Source organism: Procambarus clarkii, chromosome 86 (assembly GCF_040958095.1).
Source record: "Procambarus clarkii isolate CNS0578487 chromosome 86, FALCON_Pclarkii_2.0, whole genome shotgun sequence".
Classification (NCBI taxonomy): Eukaryota; Metazoa; Arthropoda; class Malacostraca; order Decapoda; family Cambaridae; genus Procambarus; species Procambarus clarkii.
This window is the reverse complement of record NC_091235.1, coordinates 14,858,907-14,886,802: the sequence shown is the minus strand read 5'-3', so window position 1 is coordinate 14,886,802 and position 27,896 is coordinate 14,858,907. Positions and strand designations below refer to the sequence as shown.

The 27,896-nt window shown below is 43.1% G+C and overlaps 1 protein-coding gene across 1 annotated transcript; it reads left to right on the top strand.

Moving 5' to 3' along the window:
- The first annotated feature begins 276 nt into the window (after positions 1 to 276).
- On the top strand, positions 277 to 27,158 carry LOC123768464 (ubiquitin-associated domain-containing protein 2). Its single transcript, XM_045759029.2, has 8 exons — positions 277 to 543; positions 2,546 to 2,676; positions 5,994 to 6,076; positions 9,560 to 9,709; positions 14,097 to 14,265; positions 21,434 to 21,664; positions 22,138 to 22,198; positions 24,287 to 27,158. The coding sequence occupies exons 1-8, from the start codon at positions 504 to 506 to the stop codon at positions 24,427 to 24,429; spliced, it is 1,008 nt and encodes a 335-aa protein (XP_045614985.1). The 5' UTR covers positions 277 to 503; the 3' UTR covers positions 24,430 to 27,158.
- Positions 27,159 to 27,896: the final 738 nt, after the last annotated feature.

The following is a 27,896-nucleotide window of genomic DNA, read 5'->3' as shown; positions in this document are numbered from 1 at the left end:
GGTGAGGTGGCCAAGTGAGGAGTGAGGGAGGGTGAGGTGGCCAGGTGAGGAGTGAGCTGGAGGGTGAGGTGGCCAGGTGAGGAGTGAGAGAGGGTGAGGTGGCCAAGTGAGGAGTGAGGGAGGGTGAGGTGGCCAGGTGAGGAGTGAGGTGGCCAGGTATAAGTGTTGTGTAGGGTGCGCTTGGCGACCGTCTGTGGCAGTCTAATAGTCACGCCATCCCTCGCCCTTACCTGTTACCTCACCTCTACCTCACTTCCCCCTCACCTCTACCTTCCCTCACCCTTGCCAACGGCTACAACAAACAAATCTCATTATTCCTCCTCATAAATGAACTCAATTGAGCGCATGAGTTTGTAATGCGATCCAAGTTAGGTTGATGAGTTGGTGTTGGGTTGAGTGGCGTGACTATTGTCAGTGTTGTTGTGAGTGAGTGAGTGAGGAGCCTTCAGCCTCTCTCATTAACACGCTCCTCATTAACGCCACACACCTTCCTCACCCTTGGGATGGCCACCATCCTCTCACAGTATAGTACAACCGGGTTCTGTAAGTTGCTTGTGGTTGGTGGATAACTGGTGGTGTGTGTGTGAGTGGTGAGGTGTCGGGGCCACAGCTACCTCATGACTGCCTCTAGACTACCTCTAGACTACCTCTAGACTGCCTCATAACTACCTCTTGACTACCTCTAGACTGCCTCATGACTACCTCTTGACTGCCTCTAGAGTACCTCTTGAGTACCTTTAGACTACCTCTTAGACTACCTCTAGACTGCCTGATGACTCCTACCTCTAGACTGCCTCATGACTACCTCTAGAGTACCTCTTGACCACCTCTAGACTACCTCATGACTGCCTCTTGACTACCTCATTACCACCTTTAGACTATATCTTATTTAGGGCTACAAACTTTAGACTACAGCCGAGTAGACAGCGCTTCGGATTCGTAGTCCTGAGGTTCCGGGTTCGATCCCCGGTGGAGGTGGAGACAAATGGGCAGAGTTTCTTTCATCCTGATGCTCCTGTTTATCTAGCAGTAAATAGGTATCTGGGAGTTAGACAGCTGCTACGGACTGCTTTTTTGGGGGGGTGTAGCAGAAAGTAGGCCTGGTCAAGGACCGGGCCGCGAGGACGCTAAGCCCCGAAATCATCTCGAGATAACCGAGATAACGGCAAGTGCATGTATCGCCTGGGGTCGAGGGGAAATTTCGTTTCCCAGAACCAAATTTAACATGGGGTGCCGTTCCATTCATGAGGGGATACATTTTCCAGACCTCCATAAATAATCATGCTGTACAAAACCCATTTTTTTATATAAAAAATTGCAGGTTATTTAATGTTAATAATGGTGTTTCGGTGCTGGTTTACAATAGTCGTAATTATTGGAAGTAGTAGTCTGATTGGTAGCCCTAGAAGTGAAGAAGTCTGATTGGTAGCCCTAGAAGTGAAGAAGTCTGATTGGTAGCCTTAGAAGTGAAGAAGTCTGATTGGTAGCCTTAGAAGTGAAGAAGTCTGATTGGTAGCCTTAGAAGTGAAGAAGTCTGATTGGTAGCCTTATGTTTACTGGATAACCCATGACTGGGTACAAGTGAATCGCTCGTATTTGAACATTCTTGAAATATTTTGGAAATCATTTTTTTTTTTTTGTTTTCTCCTAGATGACCAACTGACTAATAGAATTTCCATGTTGATTCTGGTCAATAGTCCACAGTATTTAGTAATCTTTCCATATAACAAATCAACAAATATTGCTTGTTATTATCCTCATTTTATATGGGTAGCAAGTTTGGTGTTTGATTAACACCAAACTTGCCCTATATACATTGGTGTCCCTCCTTCCTCAAAGCGCTTGATCGTCTCAAGGCATCATTTATCGGGAAATGGATGAGCCTTTTTTCTTGGCACTGATGCATCCTCCTTTTTCATCAGCCATTATTAAGTATATTTCCCCTTCATAAACAGCTGTAATAGTCCACAACAAAGTACCTTGGGTCAATACTGGGCATAAAGTACAGTGGCACCTCGATTAACGAGCGGCTCTATCTACGAGCATTTTGAGTAACGAGTAAGCCACTCGCAGAACAAGCAATTGTTTGTGAAAGTAGCACTGGCCATATTTTGATGGACATTGAAGCTGGTTCACAGATCTAATCATTAAAACAGGGACTTGGTTGTCTGTTTGTAGTATTGGATGCCAGTAAGTTGGGAATCCCCTATATCCTTAAAATATAAGTGAGAAAGGTACAAGGGATAATAACAAGACAGCAAGTAATGAAACTATTAATGACTGATGTCAGACAAGCTGACATCAGTCAAAAGTCAAGATTGTTGACATGGAGAGCTGGTAGCTTCCGTGGTACTGCCACTTAATGGCTGTCGGCTGTAACTAGGGAAGGTATGACCTAATTACTGGGGGTGCAGTTAGCAACAGGGAGCCACCATTTGGCCCTTCAAGAAAGTGTAGAACACATCTATTGCATCACTGTTTATACTGTATTGTCCTACTTCAGTTTAATTGTGGTGTTATATTTATAATTGTTATTTTGTTTCAGACAATGCACCTGTAAGCAAAGGCTTGATGGGATGTATGTTTCTAACTTGTACTGCTCTGAACGTCCCACTATTGGCGCACCTCAGGAAATATCTCATATGCAAGCTTCCAGATGTCTTTTTAAAAGGGGAGGTGAGTAGGTAGGTTTTATGTATTAAATCTTTAATCTGTGAGAGAGAGATACTGTACTGTACTATATTGTATTCCAGAAAAACCTCGTGCAGACCTCCAAAATTTTGTTTCGTTTACTTCTGTCATGTGGAGTGCATGGTAAGGTCCAGGCTGCATTCATCTTACAAACTGTGCTGGAAGGCTACAGAAGGCTCTACTCCCTTAATGAAGGACCAAAACATCACCTGGTTTGGACCAAGGACTTATTTTTAATAATTAAAAAAGACTTGGGAGTGATCCTGGAATACCTCCAAGCAAACCACATAAAGTACATGGATGGAAAATGCTTATAAAATTGCTCATGACATACTGGGAGACCAAAATAAAATGTATTGTATGTCAATTGTTTTGTATGAATGCCTCAAAAAACCAATTGACAAATAAAAAAAAGCTCAATGGCTCTCATACTTAAAAAATAAGAAGTATGACGAAAGGTTGGAGGTACTAAATGCACCAAAACTGGTAGACAAGAATTACTTAATTGCTAGTATTAAATTGTGAGTACTGTACTAAATTGTGAGGGCTTGTTGAAATAGATGAGGAATTTTTTTTTAAATCCTCCATATGTCCTCTCTTGACATATGTACAAAAGTTATGGAAGCAATTGTAACAAAACACTTATGGAAATTATCTAATACAAACAATCATGATAGACATAGAATAGAGTAATTGAAATGGTAGTATGTGGCAGCACCGTTGAAAGTTTCAAGAAATGTATATGACAAAAACTAGAGAAAATCTGATAACATGAGTGTAGCTTTCATCCTATAACTGCACTCGAGTAATTATTTATTACTCTATCTTGTTCATATCGTGAGATGTACTGGTCTGGTTATTCCTTTCTTGATAGGTTTCGGTCACAACACAGACGATTTTACATACGTTTATCATGAAGTTCATATAAGATTCATGAATTCATAATTTGATTATTTTACCCTGAACACATGTGCCTCACATTCCAATGCAATATTTACTTACTGTATATTTATCCGTTTGCTGTAGCCCCCTCTGGCTGTGGTCGGTGTTGGAGGATATCATGTAAGCCAGTCAATATTTTCTTGTGTTCAATCTCACATCTGTTATTTCACATATACAAATATTAGGTTATAATAATTAAAAATATGTTCTGGAGGCTGCAACACCTGGTTTCCTTTAGGTTTGTTACACAATGCTATAAATAAATTTTTCTTTTTGTACTTTTAAAATAAATTTATAATATTCCTAGTACAAAATCATATGACAGTTTATACAGCTTTCTAAAACTATAATTAAATGTATATGCACTAATTAAATTGTTACTCTTGTACATCAGCCAATTATTGGTTTGTTTCCAGGAAGATTTCATAAGTGTTTCGGTATCTTTTCGTGTGAATAGATAATAAGAGTACAGTATTTGGTCTACTAGTATGACACGGTTGATACTTGTCAATTCTAAAGTGGTATGGACTCCGTTGTAATTGGATTTAGATAAAAAAACTAAGATTTTCATAGAACTGTGTGTATTGGGAGATAATGTGGTAGGCAATGAGGATAATTATCTTGATTGTTCTTCAGTAAGTACTTAAATGTTGTGCTTTTGTGTCTCCTTAGTAAGTTTGGTACAGTGAAGAAAATTTTGTAAACTATTTTCTTCAGCTTAACCCCTGCACTGCACCAGCAGACATATTAAGGGGTGTGGTGGTGCGCCAGCCGACATGTGATGATGTTAGTACAATGGCCCCCTGTGTTTCCGGATTTAATTTGTTCCAAGAGACAGTTCGTACACCGAAAATAACAAAAATGAAACAAATTTTCCCATAAAAAATAATGTAAATTGAATTAGTCCATTACAAACATAAAAAAAAATTAACATAAAAATACATTTTATACAAAATACTACTCATAGATACCGATAAAGGATAAAGCTACCTTTATTGAGGACTCTTGTTGGCATATTGAAGATAGTGAGAAGGAGGGGAAGAGGAGGAGAGGTGTTAGTGTTTGGAAGAGGAGTCCCCTTCCGTTACAACATCAGGCAGTGATGACATTTCTGGGGTACTCTCTCTTGTACATTATGCAGGCATTCCACAAGGACCTGGTTGTGGCTCATTACTTGCTTGTCTTACTAAGAATCTGTCTAAAGACACTTGTGTTTCTCTATGTTTTAACACTTGTCTGTAGTGAGACATCACATTCATTCACTATGGATGATGTCTTGTTTTTTCTCTCATCCTCACAACTATTTTCTTAGGTTGAACTTTACCACTGACTTTCTTACGACCCATGATGTGATATATAATAAGCTGAACCCTCGCTCGATGTGTTCATGGATGCATTGTCTCGAGGCTGGAGCTTTGTGACCAGTGCTCAACAGGCCAGCCACAGACGGTGGGATCCGTCCTTCTGTCAGGTTCCCAGCACGGTGCGGGAGTTTGCGGCGGTCTGGCTTTCACTTTGGATGGTTCGGGTTGTTCGGGATGTGACTGTTTGGCTCCATTTGGACTGTTTCCCGGTGGTTCATTGTCTGAACCGCTGAGGTTCTCTTTGGTCCTTGCCTCTTTGGGGCTGGTCGATTCGATTGGCTCATCTGCTGGCTTCTCGGGGTTTGGCTCTCCGTGCAGTTCATATCCGGGGAGTGTCCAATGTCCCAGCCGACGGCCTGGGTGGACGTCTCATTTGCCCTGTTCTGTAAGCTTTCTCGTGCTTTGTTTCACCTCCGGCCAGCTCATGCGCCACCTGAGCCATCCTGGTCCTTGGACAGGGTGCTCTCCTATCTTTCCTCTCCACGGTTTGTGGTGGCCCCTTCAGTTCAGGACTGTTTTTCCAAGGTTCTGTTTTTGTAGGCATTGGCCTCTGAGGGTCGGGTCGTGGAGCTTCATGCTCTTCTCCGGCGTAGGGTTTCTGCTCTTTCGGTCCTGGTGGTAAGTTTGTTCGTTTGCAGCTGTCTCCTTTTTTTCTGGCGAAGAACAAAACAGCTGCTTTCTGGAGGAGTCCTTGGGTCATTGATGCTTGATTGGTCAGGCCGAGGGTGCATCATGCGTTGTCTGGTTGTGGCCACTACAGCAATACTTCAAGAGGTAGAGACTTTTTACTTGGATTTTCGTGCTTCCTGGGTGCCAATTAACAATCTCAAAAGAAAAAATACTGTTTTATAACAATTTATTTTTGATACACCACAGGAATGCTAATTTAAAAGGTGCGCATTGCAAGGGTTAATACTGAAGATACTTTTAAGTTTGAAATAATGTAGCTTAAGTTCCATTAATCTTATGATTTTTAGTTTTTGTTTTCTTTTACAGATATGGCGAATAGCATCTGCAAAAATATCTTTTGTTGATACAAAGGATCTTGTGTGTGGCTCGTTATTAATTTATTATTTCAGGTAAGAAATCACATGAAGTATTTTTTAATATTCCTTTATTTTGTTTAACTGCAAGGAATGGTTAAATTGGAGCCTTAGTCTTGAACCAACTTTAGGGAGTGCTTATACAGTTGTGTGAACTGTACATCCATTTTTTAAGCGTGCAGAAGCATTTTAATTTGCAAATTGTCTTTCTTATATGGAATTATGAATTAGATAAAGTGGCAAGAATGCAAAATAATGGTCTGATTATGAGTTGTATTAGAGGCAAGGAAGAGATTTAAATCAAGTAGTGAGAGAAATGACAATATGGCTGCATACATCATGAGTCATATCCTATATGATTCACCTAGGACTCATAGTGAGAGCTACGGTCATGGTCTCCTGTTATTTTGTATAATTGTCAAATAACACCTTGAAACTACTGATGGTTTGGCATCCACCACCTCCTCTCTTAAATTGTTTTAATTGTCTACAACTCTGTTCATAAGAGAGAACTTTCATATATTTTTTAGGCATATTTTTACCTTTGTTTGAATCAGTGGCATCAAAGCATCATAAGACAAAGATTATTACTTGTGTAAAGGAGGAAATGTATATGTTTATCTCTCAGAATGTTCAGTAATACGTTTATTGCTTGTGATGTGTGTCTATGTATGTATTAACACAATGTACTGAATGGGGTGAGAATAGCTTGAGCTACCTCATCCCTTTGTGTGTATTTTACCTCAATAAACTTATTTCAATTTCAATTTCAAGATTATAAGAAAGGCAGGACATCATGAGTATAGCTCTCCTCATGTAACTTGGATACTCTTGGATAACTACATTATTTTCACACCAACATATTTTAAACTGTATACATCATGATCTGCTCAGGCATTGTCCAGCATGGTCACATCTGTCAAAGGCTTCAGCGAAATCTGTGTAAATTACATCAGCATTTTGTTTGTCTTCCATGGCATCTAATTCCATGTCATAGTGGTCCAGCAACTGTGACAGGCAAGAGCGCCCTGTTATGAAACCATGTTGTCCGGGGGTTATGGAGATGCTGTGATTCCATTTATTTTGTGATCTTACTTCTTAGCACTCTCTCAAAGATTTTTACGATGTGTGATAATTCATCATTATTGGTGAAAATGAGGTCCAGCGTGTTCTCCTTCCTAGTTGGTTCTACTATTTGCTGGTTTAAAGCAAACCTGTCTCACATCCGTAGCAGGTCATTTGCATGTGCCTGTTCATTTAGGCTACTTCCAGGTATTTTTTCTGATATTACTATATTGGCCAGGTGCTTCCATTTCAGGTGCCGTAGGTTGAAGTCCCCAAGTAGGATGATGTTCGGGGCTGGATTTGTGAGGTTTTCCAAGCAGTGTTCTATTTTCATTAGTTGGTCTTTAAACGGCTGAGGGTTGATTATCAGCACTTCCACCATATCATTTGAGGTGTTTAGCAGCTCAGTACAGTTGAGTGTCTTTCATGCAGGTGTTGTTCCTGTGGCTAAGATCTATATGGCTGTTTCCTCACCCTGCATGTTGGTGGATTGCTTTGTACCCACCTCCCCATTGCCCCACACACAGGTGAGTGTGTCAAGTGCATTAGTTACACATTTCTCTAGGTTTTTCTTATCTCCAATGTTGACAGGGTTAGGTAGCTGCAGACGATGAATCACAAGAACGTGGCTGAATATATAATCAAACCACACACCAGAAGATGAAAAAAAGACGACATTTTGGTCCGTCCTGTACCATTATCAAGTCGTATGTCTTGATAATGGCCCATACGACTTGATAATGGTTCAGGATAGACCGAAATGTCGTAGTTTCTTCATGTTTTGGTATGTGTACTTTGGTCATCATATCTCATGGGAAGCTGAACATTCTTGCTTCGGAAACTAGGTTTCTTCCTCAAATCTTTGTTTAGGAGTGGAGGATCTGGCGACTTGTCCTTGGTCATTTGTTGACATTTGTTCTTGCCTCCATAGTGTTAGGCATTCTGACACAGCACTATGGGGTTTGGTATATCTTTACATAGTGTAGTATAGTGGAACTCTGTAATGAGTTTACGGACCCTGACGGACATCACTTCAGTCTCCTGCATTTCTCATTTGATTCAGAGTGGGTTTCACCATGACACGTAGGATGTATTGCGTGTTCCACTCTTTTCAGTCTTTCTTCTAAATGCAAATAATGTCATCATTAATTTCTGCCTGTTTTCCCACCAGGTTCCCCACACACCTTGCTACCCACATACCCACATGCCTGCTAGCCTGCCCACATACCCTCCTGCCACCAGCCTGCCCACATACCCTCCTGCCACCAGCCTGCCCACATACCCTCCTGCCACCAGCCTGCCCACATACCCTCCTGCCACCAGCCTGCCCACATACCCTCCTGCCACCAGCCTGCCCACATACCCTCCTGCCTCCAGCTTTCCTTCAGTGCCCTCCTATCCACCAGCTTGCCTGTATACCCTTCAATCCAGCAGCTTTCATGCATATCCTCATGCTGAATGGATTTCACCCATATCCTCCTGCCTACTAGTTTGCCTGCACAATACCTGCTCACCTGCTTGTCTACAATACCCATCTGCTCACCAGCTTGTCTACAATACCCACCTGCTCACCAGCTTGTCTACAATACCCACCTGCTCACCAGCTTGTCTACAATACCCACCTGCTCACCAGCTTGTCTACAATACCCACCTGCTCACCAGCTTGTCTACAATACCCACCTGCTCACCAGCTTGTCTACAATACCCACCTGCTCACCTGCTTGTCTACAATACCCACCTGCTCACTGGCTTTTCTACAATACCCTTCTATCTACCATCTTCCATGCCCACCCTCCTACCCACCAGATTCCACCAATACCCTTTTGCTGATCAGCTAGCCCACAAACCCCATTTCCCACCAGCTTCATGCCCTTCTGCCCTCTGGCTGGCCCACACCTGCTCCCAAGCTGCCCATAAACTTGCATACTCCCTTTATATGCAGAAGCCCACTGGCTTGCCCACACATCCTTCCTCCCTTTTCACCAGCTTATCCACATACCCATCCATATATTAAAAATCACATCAATAAACTAGAAAAGTTACCAAGACATGCTACTTAATGGCTCTTTGTAGAGGACACTGTCTTCACTTGCACACTTGCCGGTAGCTCACATATTTGTTGTCATATAATATGCACTTCTTTGTATTTATACTGTTTTAACACATTTCTAGTGTACAGTACTGTGTTTGTAATCTTAGAAGAAAATGTTTAATGAGTTTTCATTCCAGCACACTAATATGCAAACCGCCCCCTCACGAATTTTGATGTTACTGTACAAAACTTATATAGGTATTCTCATAAGTATTGAGCATGGAAGCTGCAAATGTCGTGGGCCTGGCATATTGTATTACAGTGCATATTAACAAATGTTTTCTGGCACATTGTAGGAAGTATGCTTTTTATTTATATGGTTATTTATTTTGCATGTTTATTTTTTGTTTACTTTATCGCAGAGTGTTTGAGCGTCGATATGGCTCCCACAAGTTTGCATCATGCCTGGTTGCCTCACAGGTCCTTACAACAGTGTTGGAGGTCTTGACCATACTAACTCTACAGTGGTTTTCAGTAGACCTGCACTCAGGCGGATATCTTCCCCCAGGACCGTGAGTCTTCCCTTCCTGGTAGTATTTTCCATGCGTGAGCTCGTGCTCCAAGCGCTCTAGCAGTTGTGATCGGGTGAACAAGAGTATGGAGAATGATGCATATTTGATTACCTAATGGGATGAAAATATAGGATTATGACTTCATGGAATTTTGGTTTTAAAACTTTGCAAATTTTGCTGTCAAGGGCATAAAAGTAGACTTGGGAGACAATTTTATGTGTATGGTAAACGAGTCTACGATGGCCCCGTGATGCTGTTTCGATGAGACCAAGTGACAGTAAATAGAAAAAAGTTTGAAAGGTGGAGAGGATGGAAAGGAGTAGCTGTTGGGATGAAAGATAAATGAAGGAAATTGTGTGAAGAGAAGTTTTCATCATGTTAGCAAAACCTCATACACAGTTTGTATTGTAGATAAGTAGGCTTGGTCAGATATTTTAGTCTGTTGGGTCTTAGTGAACACATTTTGAAATGGTAAAAGGGTTATCTGATTTAATTATTTCTAGTTGATGAGTCAGTTCCATAAAGTCAATCAGCTTAGTTTGCATCGCTGGTCTGCATAAAGAGTTTTTCTGCGGGAGCCTCGTTGGCTCCCTGAAGCTATCCAAACTGACATGTGCCATATTAGTTTGGTGTCATCAGTCCCGGGAGTTCAGTATGCCTACTGGACACCAGAGCCAGAACCTGGTCCACTCAGAGAGGTGCAGGGAGCAATAGCCATTATGAGCACCCTACATTTAGAGTTTGTCACGTCTAGCAAACAATACTGCAACCTACGTCCAAACAGAGCCAAGGAACTCCCCCCAAAAGAAAACAACAGAACAAGCAAATCGTCTTTCAACTGGTGCACCCGCTCAGACGAGCCGGCTGCTCCATTCTCAGTTCATTGACTGATGTGCCAGTGTTGACAAGTCTTTTCTGGCCTCGATTTATTGACTTGCTTTGGCATTTGTGGCTTTGCCAGCTTTGTGTGGTGTGGTGGCCAGGTGTTCTTTGGTACACTGGGCTGCATGTGCCTAGAGCTATCTTCCCTAGGTGCTTGGTAAGTACTTCCCTTGCATTTCAGTGTTCTCATCCCTGGGGCGTTCAGGGTCTCACTCACGTTTGAGAGCTTCGTTGCTTGGCGTTGTTCTCACCCTTTGGGTACGTTGGAGGTCTTGGGCTTCCCGTCTTGTCTTGGGTAGGGAGTGGGTTTTTGCTGGGTGGGACGCACTGTGGCTGACGCAGTCTGCATATATAGCGGCAGCCAACGATTCTCTCTGGCAACCAGTTGGTGTTTGTGTTGCTTCTGGGGCTTTTGTTTTGATTTGTTTTGGGCGTATTCACTTATTTTTGGCGGAGGAGGTCTGCCTAGCTTCCCATTAGGCCAGCCTAGGATGTGTTGGTGGTCCTTCTCTGTTGCCCCCAACGTATCATGGCACCTTCCAGTTCTCAGTTTGCTTGCAACAGACAGGAGTTACCGGCTTAGCTAGCCCCAGTGCCTGGGCTTCCTATGGGGCTAACGTACCCTATGGGTACGTTAGCGTACCCATATGGATACGTTAACGTACCCTATGGGTACGTTAGCCAATGTTTGTTGTGATTGCCTTGCGGTGACGATCACTCAACCTGCCTCCATCATGCTGTCTGTTGGGTCGATGACACCTACAACCCTGAGTCTTGCAGGACTTGTTCTTCGCTTGTTATTCTGTTACCCATTCCTTGTCTGAGGATGTAAGGGGTCAGATAGCGGCTTCGTTGTGTGCTCGTTTTTTTTTTTTTGTTGAACGAGCCAGGTTGGTTGGCTGGTTGGAAGCCCCAGAGCTGCCCCTCTGGAGTTTAGGGACCAGGTTTTAGAGACGTTGGTTATTTCAACCGTGGTTTAGTCTGCACCCTTGCCCCCTTCCCAGGCTGGTGTGGTTCGCCCTGCTCCTCTTTCCATGCTTCCGGCTCCCAAACGTCTGAGGGCTTAGGGGTCGGAGCAGGACTTTCGTTTGGGATGAGGCTCCCCGGAAGCCCCGAGACTGCCCCATTTTGATTGTTGTGACGGGGCTTGGGAGTGTTGGTCGCTTTGGTTTTGTTTCCGTCCGTGCCCCCCTTGTCTTTTCTCATTCTCTCCTACACATTGTTGTTTTAGTATGTGCTTCTTGGCTTTACTAATGCCAGGTTGGACTTTGTCCATGCTCAGTTCCCTGCTTTTGCACCGCCCCTGTGTTTGGTTCTGGTCCTGAGTTTTCATCTTCTTCTTGTTTGGCATTTCCAGCTTCTGGGTTGCCCTGTATGCTGGTGATTGTAGCTTCCGTTCTTCCTCTAATGCCCCTGCAGTGTCTTTTCGTTGGGCCGGGAGGTGCTAGGTTTCAGGCCCTGGCTCCGGCCTTTGTCTTTGTGTTCCTTTTCTGGCGGTGCGTTTTTGTTTTTGTGCTGTTCACGTCCTGGTTTGTTCTCCTCATACCTTCCTCGATATTGCGTGCTTTGTTCTGTCGTGCTGGGGCTGCGTTCGCTGCTCTTGCGGGTTGCGGTGTCCCTGCTTTTCGCTTTGTGTTTCGGTTCGCAGTGCTTGCTTTCTCGTTGGCCTGGGCCCTGGCTTTTCGTTTTTCATCTCAATTTTGTCCTTGCTATTTGTGGCGTCTGCACTAAGGCGTTTTTTTCTGCTGGCGGCTTCTGGTTGTCATCCGTTGTCGGACTTGTTGGTCCTTCAGGGGTCCGGGGGTGGGGGGGGGGGGGGGGCGGGGGGGTTCTCCCGGCGGGGTGTTTCTGCTCGCCTGGGTTGGTTCTTTCCCGGCTTGTCGGGTTTGGGTTCCTGGTTTCCTGGCTTGCCCTGCCAGTTGGCATTTTCACGATCTTGTAGTGTCACTTCTCATGAGCCTCGCATCGGAACCAGTGTTTCCGATCTCCTGGCGAGCTCGCTAGCATTGGGAAGTTTTCTGTATGGCAGACGTTCCATCTGGTTCCTTGCCGGCTTGGGTTTCCGGCTCTGCTTGCTCGGTGATCACACCCAAGGTTTTCCATGACTGGGGTCACGCTGTGGGTTGTTCCGGGTTCCCTTCTTCCCTGTTCCAGGGTGCGGTTCTCTTGGTTCGTCCGCGGGGTGGTTTGGTCCTGCCAGCCTGCTGTCTCTCCACATGCCCACGTCGCTCGTAGTTTGGCTGCGCGTTCCTTCGTTGATGTTCCTGGGCCTTGTCGGGCCTGTGTGGCCTTGGGTTGGCAGTTGCAGTCTTTTGTTTCCGCTTCACGTTGAGGAGTGCGCGACCTACGCCTCCCGTGTTAGGCCCCTCTTGTTTTCGTCTTTGGGTAGGTAACTCCTGGGAGGCAATGGGGCTTCCCCCAGAAAACTAGCGTTGAATGTATTGAAATGCTGCCCTTTCAGTTGTTTTTGCTAATATGTCGTGGGCCGATATTTTGGCGCAGGGGTTCTGTAGGTCAGTGTTTTTGCAGCCCAGTATCAGTCAATGTTCCCTGCCCTTAGTGGCCTTGTGTTGGCTCTCACACACGACTGCCTGTTCTTCATTCTGATTTCTGCAGTGCTCCTTGGCAAGTGCCCATTTGTTTCCCTCTCCATGGGTATTTAGATTCAAGGAGCCACAAGGGGGGGCTTCCCCAGAAGACAAGCGTTGAATGTAATGAAACGCCAATTTCTAGGCGAGTCTTGGAGGCTCCCTGACACCCTCCGGGTCATCGGGGGGTTTGCATCATCATCGAACTTAGAGTGGAACAGCTGGTTGATCCCTGGCTGCCTCCTTCCTCTCCCCTAAACAAGAGGGAAGGTGGAAGGTTGCACAAATGTGTTGGCTTTCTTTTCAGGAAGTTTTTATAGTTTACATTGTTGAGGGAGTTCTTTTGGCAATTCTTAATGCTGCTGTCTTGCTTATAATCAGCACGGGTCAGTTTTGTTTCACTGAATTTCTGGATGCTCCCTTGGTGGTAGCAGACTTCAATAAATTTATACATATCTCATTATAAGTGGCACCACTCCCTGCATCCATCTGAGGGGTCCAGGCCCGGTAGGGGGTGCTCATGGTCCCTGGTAGGCCAAATAGAATGGCACAACTGATGGCACCTAATAGTTTGTCACTATCAGTATAGTAGCTTCAGAGCTCACCCAGAAATTGGATTTTCATTACATTCAACACTGGATTTTTCTTTACAAATTTTATTGTAATAATAATCAAAATTTATCAAAGTTTGCTTTTTTTTATAAATTTTGCAAACATTAATGAATCTAAGTACTGTAACTAATATTTATATCATCAGTTTCATATACTTTCATGTTCTGAACTGCTTAGTAAGAGACAGATGTGTACAACTGTGTATTTTGTGCATTCAAACGTTATACAAATTTGCCAGCTCTTAAAATTTGTGTAAATGATGACAAGTTTTCTCAACAGTATGGTAATTTTTGCCTTTTTTTCAGATACGGTGTTATATTTCCATTGTTTGTAAACTATCTGTTTGATATTCCACGCGTAGCCCAAACCAGTGTGTTAGGTATCCCAATCACTGGGAAAACTCTGACATATTTATTGGGATTGCAAGTCTGTTCCACATCAGCTGCAACAGCAATATCAGCTTTTTCAGGCATTGTAAGTGATTTTGTTCTTTATTAATCATATGCATATTTGTCTCTTTGATAATGGGCTTAAATCATTCTTTATGATGAACAATTTGTGAAATATAATTACTTCATGGTCATCAGCGAGCTGCTAGTGATGTTTGTTTTATTTTTCTGGGAGGAGCCCCATCGACTTCCCGGAGCTATCCAGGCTGAATGGATACTGTATGTATATTTTTCTGGCATCAGTTAATGCATGGAGTTCTTGCCTAACGGGGACCACGAGCCAGAACCTGGCCCCCTCTAGAAAGGCACGAGGAGCAATGGCCTATAGAGATCCCACCCTGTGGTTGGGAGCATTCTATGTCTGCCATTGACAGGGACAGGCTCCCAGAAAGGTAGGCACTCCAAAACAAACCCCTATTCTGGTAAAAGTATTGCGACCGAAAGCCGAACAGGTGGACAGAACTCCCCAAATGAAAATTAGCAAACTAGCATGACGCCATCATGTCGCTGCACCGCTGCACAAACCCCCCCCCCCCCCACTCCTCTACGGGAGGGGGAAGGGGGAGCCCCAGACCCATCCATCGGCGACCCATCCTTCAGTTCTTAGGCTGGATGTCGAACAGCACGAAAACCCCGCCGACCGGAGGGAGGGATGCCGGGGAGCTACATTTCTGGGTGCCTGTCCCGGTCGATGGCAGACATAGAATGCTCCCAACCACAGGGGAGGGGGAACTCTATAGGCCATTGTTCCTTGTGCCTCTCTAGAGGTGGCCAGATTCTGGCTCGTGGTCCCCGGTAGGCAAGAACTCCATGTATTGACTGATGCCAGAAAGATATACATATCCATTCAGCCTGGATAGCTTCGGGAAACCTCCGGGACTCGCCCAGAAAATGGCGTTTCATTACATTCAACGCTTGTTTTTTTTAACTTGCTTTTAGTGACTGTAAAATATCTATACAGTATCTCTGCTTGGGAGTGAGAGAGGAATGGGGTTATCTGGTGTGTGCAGAAAATGGAGGTTAAGAGAAGCTTCTAAGTTGGAGATGGGGCAGTAAATGGGGGTAGAGGGTGGAAATATAGAAGGGGTGGCAGGATGGAGCTTGCCCAGTAGGAATACTGATGTGGATAGTAAAAACAATGTTGGGGGTAAGATGATGGACTCTACCCATTGGCTCCCTTTCCATTCCTTTCCAGCCTTCTTTGTTATGTTTAGGTATGCTCAGGTTCTTGGTCAGTGATGCACAAGGTGAGTTCTATTGGGGAAAAGCTTGTGGATCAGTTATTTGTATTTAGACAGGTAGTAGGCACAGCATGCAAGAATGATACATAGTAAGATCTTCATATTCTTAATGAACTTGGAGATAGCACATGACAAAGCCATCCACGGACGAATAGCACATTGACACTGCGAGAAGGTTCGAGCTACTCACAAGGCTTGGTGAGTAATTGACTGTGGCTTTTGAAGCTCCCTATTCATACAAAAGGAGAGGAGTCAGGTCAATATATCCTTAGTGGCTTCATGTCTGTCCATTTGTTTGGTATGCATAACAACCTGTATGGTCTAGTTCTCTTCATTTGTAAGTTGAGTCTACTCAAGGGCTCCTGGGGACAACACATTTCGGGGAAAATAGAGGCAAGATGGAAAATTTGTGTTGCCAAGCCGAATCAGATGGCTGGTTATTTTTGTCTGGTCTTGTCTAAATAATTAGTGTTAGACAATTTACATCCTTACTAGTCCATGGGGTGCTATGAGGCTCTCCAATGGCTACTTGCATATACTTTGTTATTTCGGGAGTGCCTGTACCTTCCCTTGTTGGACTCGGACCAGTGGGGATGTGGACAATTATGGTTTATTTCTATTCATGGTAGATGTTACTTCTCATGCAAAAACAATAACAAAAACTGCATCCAACAATAGGCCCTTGTGCAAGGGTGTTGCAACTTTAACAGATGTCAACAAAGAAATGAGTGAGATACTGAGGTTTCACTACAATTCTGTTCTCAGTGAACCACTGAAAACATTAAAGATCGATGATTCAAATGAATTCTTCGTGAATGTGACACCAACATCGAACCACATATCAGATGTCACCCTAACCCCACTGGATTTTGAAGTAGCCATAGACAGCATGCCCGTGCACTCTGCACTAGGCTCAGACTCGTGGAGTTTTATATTCATCAAAAAGTGCAAAACATCGCCATCACAGGCCTTATACATCTTATGGAGATGGAGTCTAGATACTGGCATACTTAAAACAGCGGAGATCATGCCACTTCACAAAGGAGGTAATAAAGCAGATGCAACAAATTTTAGACCAATAGCTCTAACCTCATACATCATAAAAATCTTTCAAAGAGTACTTGGAAGTAAGATTACAAAGCACATGGAATCAGAACATCTACATAACCCTGGACAACACGGGTTCAGAACAAAGTGCTCCTTCCTCTCACAGTTGCTAGATCTCTATGACATAGTCCTAGGTGCCATGGAAGACAAGCAAAATGCAGATGTAATACCTGTATAAATAGAATTTGCAAAAGCTTTCAACAAATATGACAAGGGTGTTATTGTGCACAAAATGCGTGCAAACGGAATTGCGTAGGGAGACAGATCTTCAACTTCCTAATGAACAGAACTCAGTGTGTTATAGTCAACTCGGTAAAATCCGGATCATCTACTGTGAAAAGTTCAGTCTCCCAAAGTACCATACTTGCTCTGGTACTTTTTCTCATCCTAATATCAGATATAGGCAAGGATGGCCCACAAATCTTTTCTCTCAACTGCTCCTGTTGAATTTTCTCTTCCTGACGTGAGTGTGTGGGGTCAGACACCAACCTTGGTTCACCTGTCACCGGGTCCTCATGTAGGACAAACAAACCTCTTCTAGTGGATACCAGGGCCATTCGCCTTCACTAGCTTCTGAATTTCGCTCCTTGCTCCAATGACTCGTGGCTGACACTGCAACTGCCCTGCTTCCAATAGACAGAACATGTCTCTGTCACAGTTCATGGTACTTCCTTCACCCAGACACTAGAACTGTGCCTTTCTCTAAGTAGCAACGAATTGCTTGTGACCTTTTTGACCCCACACTTGCAAGTGACTTCCTCACTAATCACAGAGCCTTTGCACATGACATGTCATATCCTTCCTCCTACCTCATTTTTCAGTGAATACATCATCAAGCGCCTTCCTCCTTGGGGAATTCCTATGTCGTCACCATCTTTTCCTGTTCTTCTAGAGTTACTTAGTGACACAAAAATTCCTCAATCAATGCCTCTTTTGTCTCATACAATGCAGTTTACTGTGCAAGCAATACTAGATGTCCTGTTTTAGTCAACTGGTATGCTTGGGTGAAGAAGAATAACTCTCATCCTAGGAAGAACTTAGGTCATGAGGCTATTAGGGGTTCACAACAATCATTAAATATATATATGACTGCATCTTGTGAGCAGAAGCCAAAGAGAGTTCTTGGATCATAGTCTGCATGCTATGTCTCTTTACCAGAAGCAAGTATTTGAGGGAAAGAAAATAGCAACAGTAACATGAGCTGCTGTATCATGTGACCCATATGTCTATCTGAACTTGTATAGGGTATCTTTTTTTTGTGAACTAATGAGGCATTCTGAGGAACAAATTGAAGATGAGTAAGAGAGCCAATTTTTTTGGACTTGGAAGAATGTAGGGCAGATACCCACATGACCACTCTTTATAGCCTTCACTTACTCCAATCTGTCCTAGTTCCTAGATTCAGCATGGTATGGGTTCTGTTAGAACCATACTTCACTGTACACATGCTATTACTGACTGGCATTTGGCCATATCACTTCTCTGTCGGCCAACATAGAGGGTGAGCAGGCAGTCCGTGCCACGTGTAGCCATTCGTCATATAAAAGGCCGGACTGTGTTGATCCCGTGTTCTGTTTTTATTGCAGATCCAAACGTCGTACGCCACATTCTCGAGATTGTGAACGGTACCGATATGAAAGAAAATTCTTAACAATTAGGGCAGTTGAAGGGATATGCTTTGCTGAGGCTAGAAGTAAGGCACTTGCTCTACAACATGGGGAACACTGTGCTTTGGTCTTAGTTCGCCGTGCTGCCTCTTGTGCAATACCAAACGGTACAGTACTTCATATACAGGCTCCTTTTTTTTATTTTTTTTTGCACGGTGTTGGAAAACACAAAATTCTTTATACATAGGTGGAAACTTTTATATCAAGCTCTGAACTGCACGGGTGAATTTTGGCATTACATAGGTTTAGGGCAGATTATTAGATGCTGTGTGGAGCTTCCACATTCTCAGCAGTATGTTGGGCTCTCTCTCTTACACAACATATTTCTTGTGTTTTATGAACTTTTTTGGGGAAGCCCCTTCGGCTTCCCGGAGCTATCCGGGCTGATATGTATATCATTAGACTTTGGCATCAGTCAGTGTGAATAGAGTTCTAGGCCTACCGGGGGACCACGAACCAGAACCTGGCCACCTCAGAGAGGCACGAGGAGCAATGGCCTTTAGAAATGCACAAGGGATTTGGAGCATTTAATGTCTGCCATCGACCGGGCCAGGCACCCAGAAAGATAAGCGCCACAAAACAAACCCCTATTCTGGTTAAAACGACTAAAATAGACAAACGAGTAGACAGAACTCCCCAAATGAAAACGAGCAAACGAGCATGACGTCACACGAACTGTGCCGCATGTCTGCGTAGCTCCCCTCTCTCCAGGAGGGGAAAAAGGGAGCCTCAGATCCACCGCGCTGGCGATCCACCCTCCAGTTCTCGGTTGTGATTGTGGCATGGTCGCATGGCTCCAGCTCCAGATTCTCTCTGTGTTGTGCTGTGCCTTGGATTCAGTACTGCTCTTATGGTGGCGTGCGAGCTGGGAGAAATATTCACAGCTACTCAGGTGCTGGTTTCAGGTGCTGCTTGCTCGGTGTCCGAACCCAGAGGTTTTCCCGCAGCTCCGCCTTTTTCAGCAGATTGGTCCGGTCCACTACGAGACTGGTTCAATCTTCTTCTCGAGTCTTCGCATTTGGTCTTTCTGACTCGAGTCTGTCACCATCTGTATGGTGATCAGGTGGCTTCTTTGATGGTGTCCCAATTGCGGGGTTTGTCTCGGTGGCAGTATGAAGTTTCCTGGTGGTCCTTCTGGTTCTTTTTGTCTCTCTGTTGCTGTACTTTGCTTTCAGTTAAGGTTGTTTTATCCTATTTCTCATGGCTGTTTCAGGATCGTCATCTTATGCCAAATACTGTCGCCTCGTGTCATGCAGCATTGGCAAAGCCGCTGCAGCTTGCTTTCAGTATTGATGTTACTTCTGCACCGTTTCGCCTCCGGCCTGCTCATGTGCCACCAGAGCCATCCCGGTCTCTGGACAGAGTGCTTGCTTATTTGCCTTTTCCTCGGTTTGTTGTGGCCCCTTCAGTTCAGGATTGTTTCTCCAAGGCTCTTTTCTTGTTGGCATTTGCCTCTTGAGGTCGAGTTGGGGAGCTTCATGCTCTCCTCCGGCGTAGGGGTTTCTGCTCTCTTGGTCGTAGTGATAGGTTTGTTCATTTGCTGCCGTCTACTTCTTTTCTGGCAGAGAATGAGACTGCTGCTTTCCGGAGGGGTCCTTGGGTTGTTGATGCTTAGTTGGTCAGGCCAGGGGTGCATCTTGTGTGTGTGCATTTGTGTCTGGTTGCAGCTCTCCTCTTTTATTTGCGCGCCATGGCTTCAGTGACTGGAGATGCGCTTTGGGTTGATCTGGTTTCTCTTCTTCCTGTTGTAGGGTTCGGGTCTCTCAGGTTGTCCGCAGGGTTATTCAATCTAGCCAGCCTGCGGTTTATCCCCGTGCCCTTGACGTTCATAAGTTTGCTGCGTTGGCTGCTGTCTTCAGTAACATGGCCTGGGCTGACATTTGGGCACAGGATTTTTGGCAGTCGAACAGGATCCTGGCTGCACGCTACCTCGTTAATGTTCCTGGACCTAGTTGGGCCTGTGTCACTTTGGGTCAGCGATTGCAGTCTGTTGTCTCGACTTCAAGTTGAGGTGTGAGCACTGACCGCCTCCCGGGTAAGTTCCTCTAGTTTTTGTCTTTGGTGATGTAGCTCTGGGGAGCCAAAGAGGCTGCCCCCAGAAAACCAGTGTTGAACGTAATGAAATGCCATTTTCTGGGTGAAACCCGGAGGCTCCCCGGCAATCCCCCCTTCCCCCCTGGTCTGCAGATTTTTCGCGTGTTTTGACATTCCAGTCTCGAACTGAAGGGTGGATCGCCGGAGTGGTGGGTCTGGGGCTCCCCCTTCCCCCTCCCAGGGAGGGGATGGGGAGCTGCGTAGACATGCCGTGCGGCTCGTGTGACGTCATGCTCGTTTGCTCATTTTCATTTGGGGAGTTCTGTCCACTCGTTTGTCTATTTTAGCCATTTTAATCAGAATAGGGGTTTGTTTTGAGGCGCTTACCTTTCTGGATGCCTGGCCCGGTCGATGTCAGACATAGAAGGCTCCAAATCCCATGTGCATTTCTATAGGCCATTGCTCCTCGTGCCTCTCTGAAGGAGCCAGGTTCTGGCTCGTGGTCCCTGGTAGGCCTAGAACTCCATTCACACTGACTGATGCCAAAGTCTAATGATATACACATCAGCCCGGATAGCTCCGGGAAGCCTCCGGGTTTCACCCAGAAAATGGGGTTTTATTACATTCAATGCTGGTTTATTCTTGCATCATTGCACATGCTAAGCATTCTGGACTATTATGCAGTGTTTGTGGCTGGAAAATGGAAGGATTATTTAAATGTTAATGTCTAAGTAGGTATTTTATTGAATGAAGAGTGGAACATGACCCTATTTTATTTTCCACATACTGTACTTTTAAGTTTCATTTGCATGGTTTTGCTTTTCACGGGTTTAACAGGAACGTAAACTTTGTGCAAATTGAGGGCTGCCCATATAAGTATGTGCATACATAGACAATGTAGTATCCAGATTTTACTTGGTTGTACGTTATCGGATGTGCTTGACATTATGCTCTCTGAGTATATGCAGAAAAAATGGAAAATGCTAGCTATATTGTACCACCTCAGTCTCATGAATGCTTAATAGCCCAATGTGATGCTGTAATTATCATCATCACCACCACCACCACCACCACCATCACCATCATCACTAAATTATTTTATATTGGCCTTTGTAACCTGATCTTTATTTTTGCTACATTTCAGATAGCAGGAATTTTCTATCGCTACAACATACTATATATACAGCAAGTGCCATGGGTGCCAGGGTGGCTAGCTCGTGGCGCAAGTGCAACTCTTGCTCGTCTCTTAGCGTCCTCTCCTCCACCTGAGGCTCCAGCTGGTGCTACGTTAGAGTTACAGCGGCAAGAGCAAATTGAGATGTGGGAGCAACAGATGATGATGAACAGAGCAAGAGAAATGAGGAATAGACCAGGGGTGAGTAATTTTGCTTTTTAGCCTTTGGAAGGTAGGTTTAGCTCATTCCTGCACAAACTCCACACTGTTATTTTGATTGGCAAGAGTTATTGATAGGTTGATAAGGGGAGGCTGTAAAGCTTACCAGGACCCCTATAAGTCAACTACTGACCTTCCATAAGATGCCCACAACAGTTACCCAAGTCAATTGCAAAGGTACCCGTCATTATGAGAATAACGGTTGTGAGTGCCTAGTGAGTGATGCTGCCCAGCCCACAATTACTCTGGCTAAGAGAGTATTTGTGGTTCCAGCTTGGAAAGGAATGATTCACATGTTCACCACATATTGTGCTGTTATTTTTATAACACTGCGTATGTTATCCATATTTTATGTTCCAATGTATATACAGTATATGATTCTAGTTCACTATATTAAGTGTTAGTGCATAACTTAGAAAATAGGTTATCTAATATGCACTTATTATCTATTCCAGGCTAATGGTGCTGTACATCCTTTCATGCAAAACTTCCTTGGTAGAAGACAAAACAATCCAGGTGGGTTATACCTCCATCATCCTTATGTGATAAAAAAGACAAATAAAAAACAGACCCAGGGCTATTCTATAAATTTATTAAAAGCAAGTTCCAGGTAAAGAATGTATAGACGTTGAAAATGAGAAACAGATTCACAGGTAATGGTAATGAAATGTGTGAAACACTAAATGAGCAGTTCCAAAGTGTGTTTGTACAAAATGAAGTTTTCAAAGAACCAGAGACAATATGAATTTCAGAGAATAACATTGAGTACATAGAGGCATGCCAAGATGAAGTTGAAAAACTCCTCAAGGAGCTATGTGGCTACCTTGTGGAAGTTCTGGGGATCAACATCCCTGCGGCCCAGTCTTCGACCTGGCCTCTCATTTGGTTGTCTTGTCAACCAGGCTGCTGGATGTGGCTGCTTGCAGCTTGACATATGAATCACAGCCTGGTTGATCAGGTATCATGTGGAGCTGATATTTTTCACGTGTAGATTATTACAGTATGTACAGTGGAACCTCGTTGTATGAATTTAATCCGTTCCAAGAAATGTATCATCACCTGAATATTCATTCTCTGAATTGAATTTTCCCATAAGAAATAGTGTAAATTTAATTGATCCATTCCACACATCCAAAAATATTAACTTAAAAATAGATTTTATACAGAATATTACACATATTTGTTCATACACAAAACAGTAAAGAATATATATATATAAACTGTAAATAAAATAAATGTACATTTAAATGCACCTTTACTGAGGACTCTTGTTGGTGTGGGAAGTTGGTGAGGAGGGAGGAGAGGTGTTAGTGTTTGGAAGGAAAGTTCCCTTCCTTTATAACATCAGGCCTTGAGAACTTGGCTTCGGTCTTGCGCTTCTTTTCCCTGCTGGAGCTGTTTTCGGACTGGCTTGAGGAGGATGTGGAGGAGCTGGGTTCCGGGCCAGCGTCCAGTGCGCTAGCCTCGGCAGCTCAGGTGTCAGCTGCCTTGTTGAAGTTGTTTGCGTCGATTCTGAAGGAAGCGGTGTCTCTGTTCTTTGCTGCTCACCTCGTGTGCCAACAGGCAGTGCACATCCACTCCTTGGAATCTGCTTGGGCTCTGGCTCTTAGATTTTTGTCTCCTTTTTGTCCATTTTTGTTTGCAGAGTCTACAGTGGTGCACTTTCTGCAGGCAGCTTTATAAAGCCGAAGGCTCTAAGGAAGGTAACCCTAGAACAGAAGGGTAGTACTTACAGGACATTTAGGGAAGATAGCCCTAAGTGCATGCAGCCCCAGTACAATGAAGTTTCTCCTGGCCACCGCACCACACAGAGCAGGAAACACTACTAAGATACAAATCTGCCAAGAAATCGGGGCCAGAGTTGATGACCGCAACAGAGAGCATCGTCCTATGAACTGGAGGTGTGAGTAGCCGGCCTGGGGGGTCCAGGGCTACCCTGGACGTTTGTCCACACAGGGCTATGCAGACAAGCGGCGCGGCGGCGGTGAATGATGTTTGCTTGTTTCTTCATGTTTTAGGGGAATTCCGTCTTTCTGTTTGGTCTTCGGTTGCAATTTCTTACCAGGTGGGGTTTGTTTTGTTATGCCTACCTTTCTGGCTGCCTAACCCCAGTCAATGGCAGACAAGGAATGATACCAGCACATGGGGATTTCCATAGGCGCCATTGCTCCCTGTGCCTCTCTGAGGGGGGGGGCCAGGTTCTGGCTCGTGGTCTCCGGTAGGCTGAACTCCAATTGACTAACGCCCCAGACTATTATAGCATATATCAGTCCGATAGCTCCAGGGAGCTGGAAGAGCTTCCCGCAGAAAACTATCCAATTTTATAGTAAAACAAAAAAGTTAGGGTTGGTATCTTGAAATACAGTAGTAATACAGTAGTGTGTGATATGTAATGTGGATCCTTCTCTCCCCTCCATTGTTATAATATTGCATTGGTATCTAGTGTTGCATATATTGTGCTAGTCATATCTTGGACCCATATATAATCTCGCACCATTATATTATACATCTCAAAATTTGCTGTGTGGATAATTTTCCTAACTACCTTTCACTAATGGACCTAATTATACATTTTGTGTATTAAATTTTTGTCTATAATTATAGGTCATCCTCCAGCACCCCCGACAGAAGAGCAGGTTCAGACGTTGGTGGAGATGGGATTTGATCGGCAGAGAGTGATAAACGCACTTCAGACATGCAATAATGATGTAAACACAGCCACACACCTGCTTCTACAAGAGACATGATAAATGTCATCTTGTAGTACTAGTTATCGGTAAATGTGATAGGGTCCATAATAAAGGCAAGTGTGCATTTATATACAGTCCTAACAAATTCCACAGCAATCAAAGAACTGATTAACTCTAGTCTTAATTATACAGGATATAATATTTTGGACATTTATAAAGTATTTAAAGATTATCCTTGTATACAAGTGTTTGGTGATACCGAATGTAGTCACGGATGATCAGGGTTAGGGTTGGTCGTTGTCCAGTTAATAACAAAGATATTGCTGTTCGACTTTTATAATGTTATAATAGCCATTGAGAGGTCTATACAATTTTAATATTTGAAAAGTAATTACAGTATTGATGTGTATAACTGTATTGAAAATTTCAGTGTAATGTAATCTCTCTCTGTAAATTATTGAACTGGAAATTATGATGCTCATAATTGTCCATTAATGGATATAGTTATGCTAGTCAGAGCATTGTTTGCAGTATAGTGTTGGGGATAGCAGTGGAAAATCAGATTGAGTATTTAGCAGTTTATACAGCAGTTCTATAAATGATGCAATTTAGAGGGGTATCCCATTTTTTCTATTTGATGGGGAAGACACATTAAAGAGGGCTTATTATCAGCAGAGTATATGTACATTTCTGGCCTTGTATACAACCAAACATACGTATTCATATTTAGTGCTTTTTCAAAATTACATGTCCTGTTTATGCAAATTTTATTTTTATCAGTATGAAAATACTGCAAGAAATTTTTGTGATGTCCAGAATATAACTTTTTGTTCACGAATGATATTTACCTACATAAAGTCATTGAGCATATGTTCGCTGCAGCTCTTCCTTGTATACTGTGGTATTATTATTGATCCTTTGGAGGTTGAAACTATGTTAATGTTAAGGGCATGACTAAAAGCAATATTAACTTGCCAAATACTCTCAAGCACAAGGTATTCTAAGTCCCCATATCTAACATTACGTTGTATCTGACGGCATTTGCTAGTACAGTAACTTCATTACCAATAAATATTCGTATACAGAATGAGCACACTCAATCAAAATGTGTGCTACATACATGCAGATAACAAGGTTATTTGGTTAAGGCAAGTCATGTTTTCTATGCCCATTGTGGACAGTAGGTAGAAAAAAATATTTTGACTTTGTAGAGATGATTGGAACAGTAACTTGAGGACCCCTTTCAGACACTCGCTCTCCATCTCAGACATCTCGTCTCTCTTCCTCCCACACATCTCGTGTTTTTTCCTCCCATACATCACATCTCTTCCTCCCATGCATCACATCTCTCTACCTCCTGCACATCACATCTCTTCCTGCCACACATCTCATCTCTCTTCCTCCCACGCATCACATCTCCCTTCCTCCCACACATCTCGTCTCCCTTCCTCCCACGCATCACATCTCTCTCCCTCCCAGACATCTTCCTCTCCCTCCCAGACTGCACCCCTCTCTCCTTTCCAGACAGCTCTCCCTTTCCAAAATATCACCTATGTCCATCTCAGACCACCAACAAGCTGTTGTTCTATCTAAACTAATTTTCTATAACTTTTATGGACTATCGAGTTTATTTAATTGTATTTCTCGTTTGTGCCGGGATTACTTGTATACTTTCAACAGGTTCATTTGGTTTGAACACTGATTGTAATGATAATGTTGTCATCCACGACAGCATATGCCAAGTAAGTTGTGCACTCTGTGACGAGGCAAGGACTCCTCCCTCCGCACTCTGCCGTCACTCTTACAGACTGTGAGAGTGTCTCTCTCACTCTATTTTATAGTTGAATACAATGAACAGCAGCCGCATATTGCTGTTCAGATCTGATGTATATTATATATTTTGTTTGTCTTTCCTGGGAGAAAATGAAGGCTCTAACAGTTGTGCAAGGTGAGGCTCTTCTTTCTGAGGGTTAGAGAACATTACATCTTCATTCACTACAGAGTTAAGTGCATGATCAGGGCTGTGTAATACACTAGATACATTTATGTACACAAAATTGTTGCCATTAATGTATGTAATATAATGTACAATATTACTGAAAATAATGCTATTGTATTATTATTGTATTTAGTTTTCATGGGTGTAATAATGTGATACTCAATAATAGGTTTAGTTCTGTTTCCTCTTCAGTACACTACCTCATTTTCTATATTTGTGTGAGAAAACTGTGCTTTGTTGAAGGTAAACATGTAAGTTTCAAGTACTGTATGTTTATTTTTATTTTCCAATAAAACCACAATTGAAAAGACGGTTGAAGTTCATATAATTCATTACGATAGAAAGCCAGTTGAGTCTGCCAAGTATTTTCAAATTTTCTGAAAAGTTTATCATAATCTAAATTCAAGGTAACTTTTTTCACTCTTCTGTGTCCATTACATGCCATTTCTGTACATTGAAATTTGTCGCATTCTTATTTTCTTTACGTTTAATGTAACTTAATTCTTCTAGAATTACTGGTGTTTTATAGAATTTTTTTTTTCTATTTTATTCAAAATTTTTGCCTCTACTATCATAATCATGTCGAGCTGTAATGTCTTCACCTTGGCAAGTGGTGATTCTTGTGGGACGTTGTCACTTACTGCCTCGGGGGAGATTTCTCATTATTGCTTGCATTTTACCTTCAGACAAGTAATGTCATCATCCTTTTTAGTAGTACTGTACATGTGCGGTACTGTATGCCTGTAACACATTTGTTTTTGGCAACAATAATAAGAGGGTAACTTAAGGTTTTGTCTTTTATTTGAGCGGTTCCATTTGATTTCTTGAAAATGTCTCTTTGTATTGACTTTACAACTTTAACACTTCTGTATGATAGTTAAGAAAGGTTCCTGCAGACATGAGGTAACGTAGCCCCCTTTGAAGAATGTTTTATTAGCACTGTAAATTAGAGGATGAAGAGAATTGTTAAGAGAGCTGTAATGGCTTCAAATATGCTTTAGTTATATTCAGGTCTACATCAGCAGATAATGAGAATTCTCAGAGATACTTGTAACCAAGTCTAAGCCGAGCAGTAGTAACATCTAGAAGTCTGCTGATTTTATTTTATGATCCATAGATGTGCGACTCCTCTTGCACGATAGTGTGATGATAGATGAAATTATTTGTGTCGATTTCACTTTGCTTCAGAGATACAAGGTTTTGTTGAAGTTCTTTCTGTACTACTACTACTCTCAGACTGCTTATTGACAATCCAAGGTTATGCTCAATTTCTCCTTTAAAGGCAGATTCTTTGGCTAACTCATCAGCTCTATCATGCATTCAGAGGCCAACAGAGAGGGAGTCCACATGAAATGGATTCTGTTATCCATTAATAATTTTGTTGTATTTGTGTCTAGCTTCAGACACGAGCATGTTACAGTCCTCAGTCATGTCATAATCCTCAGTCTTAAAGAGTTGAGAGCATATAATGATGATAAAGAGTCACTTACAATTAATGTATCAAGTTTGGAGACTATAGAAGACG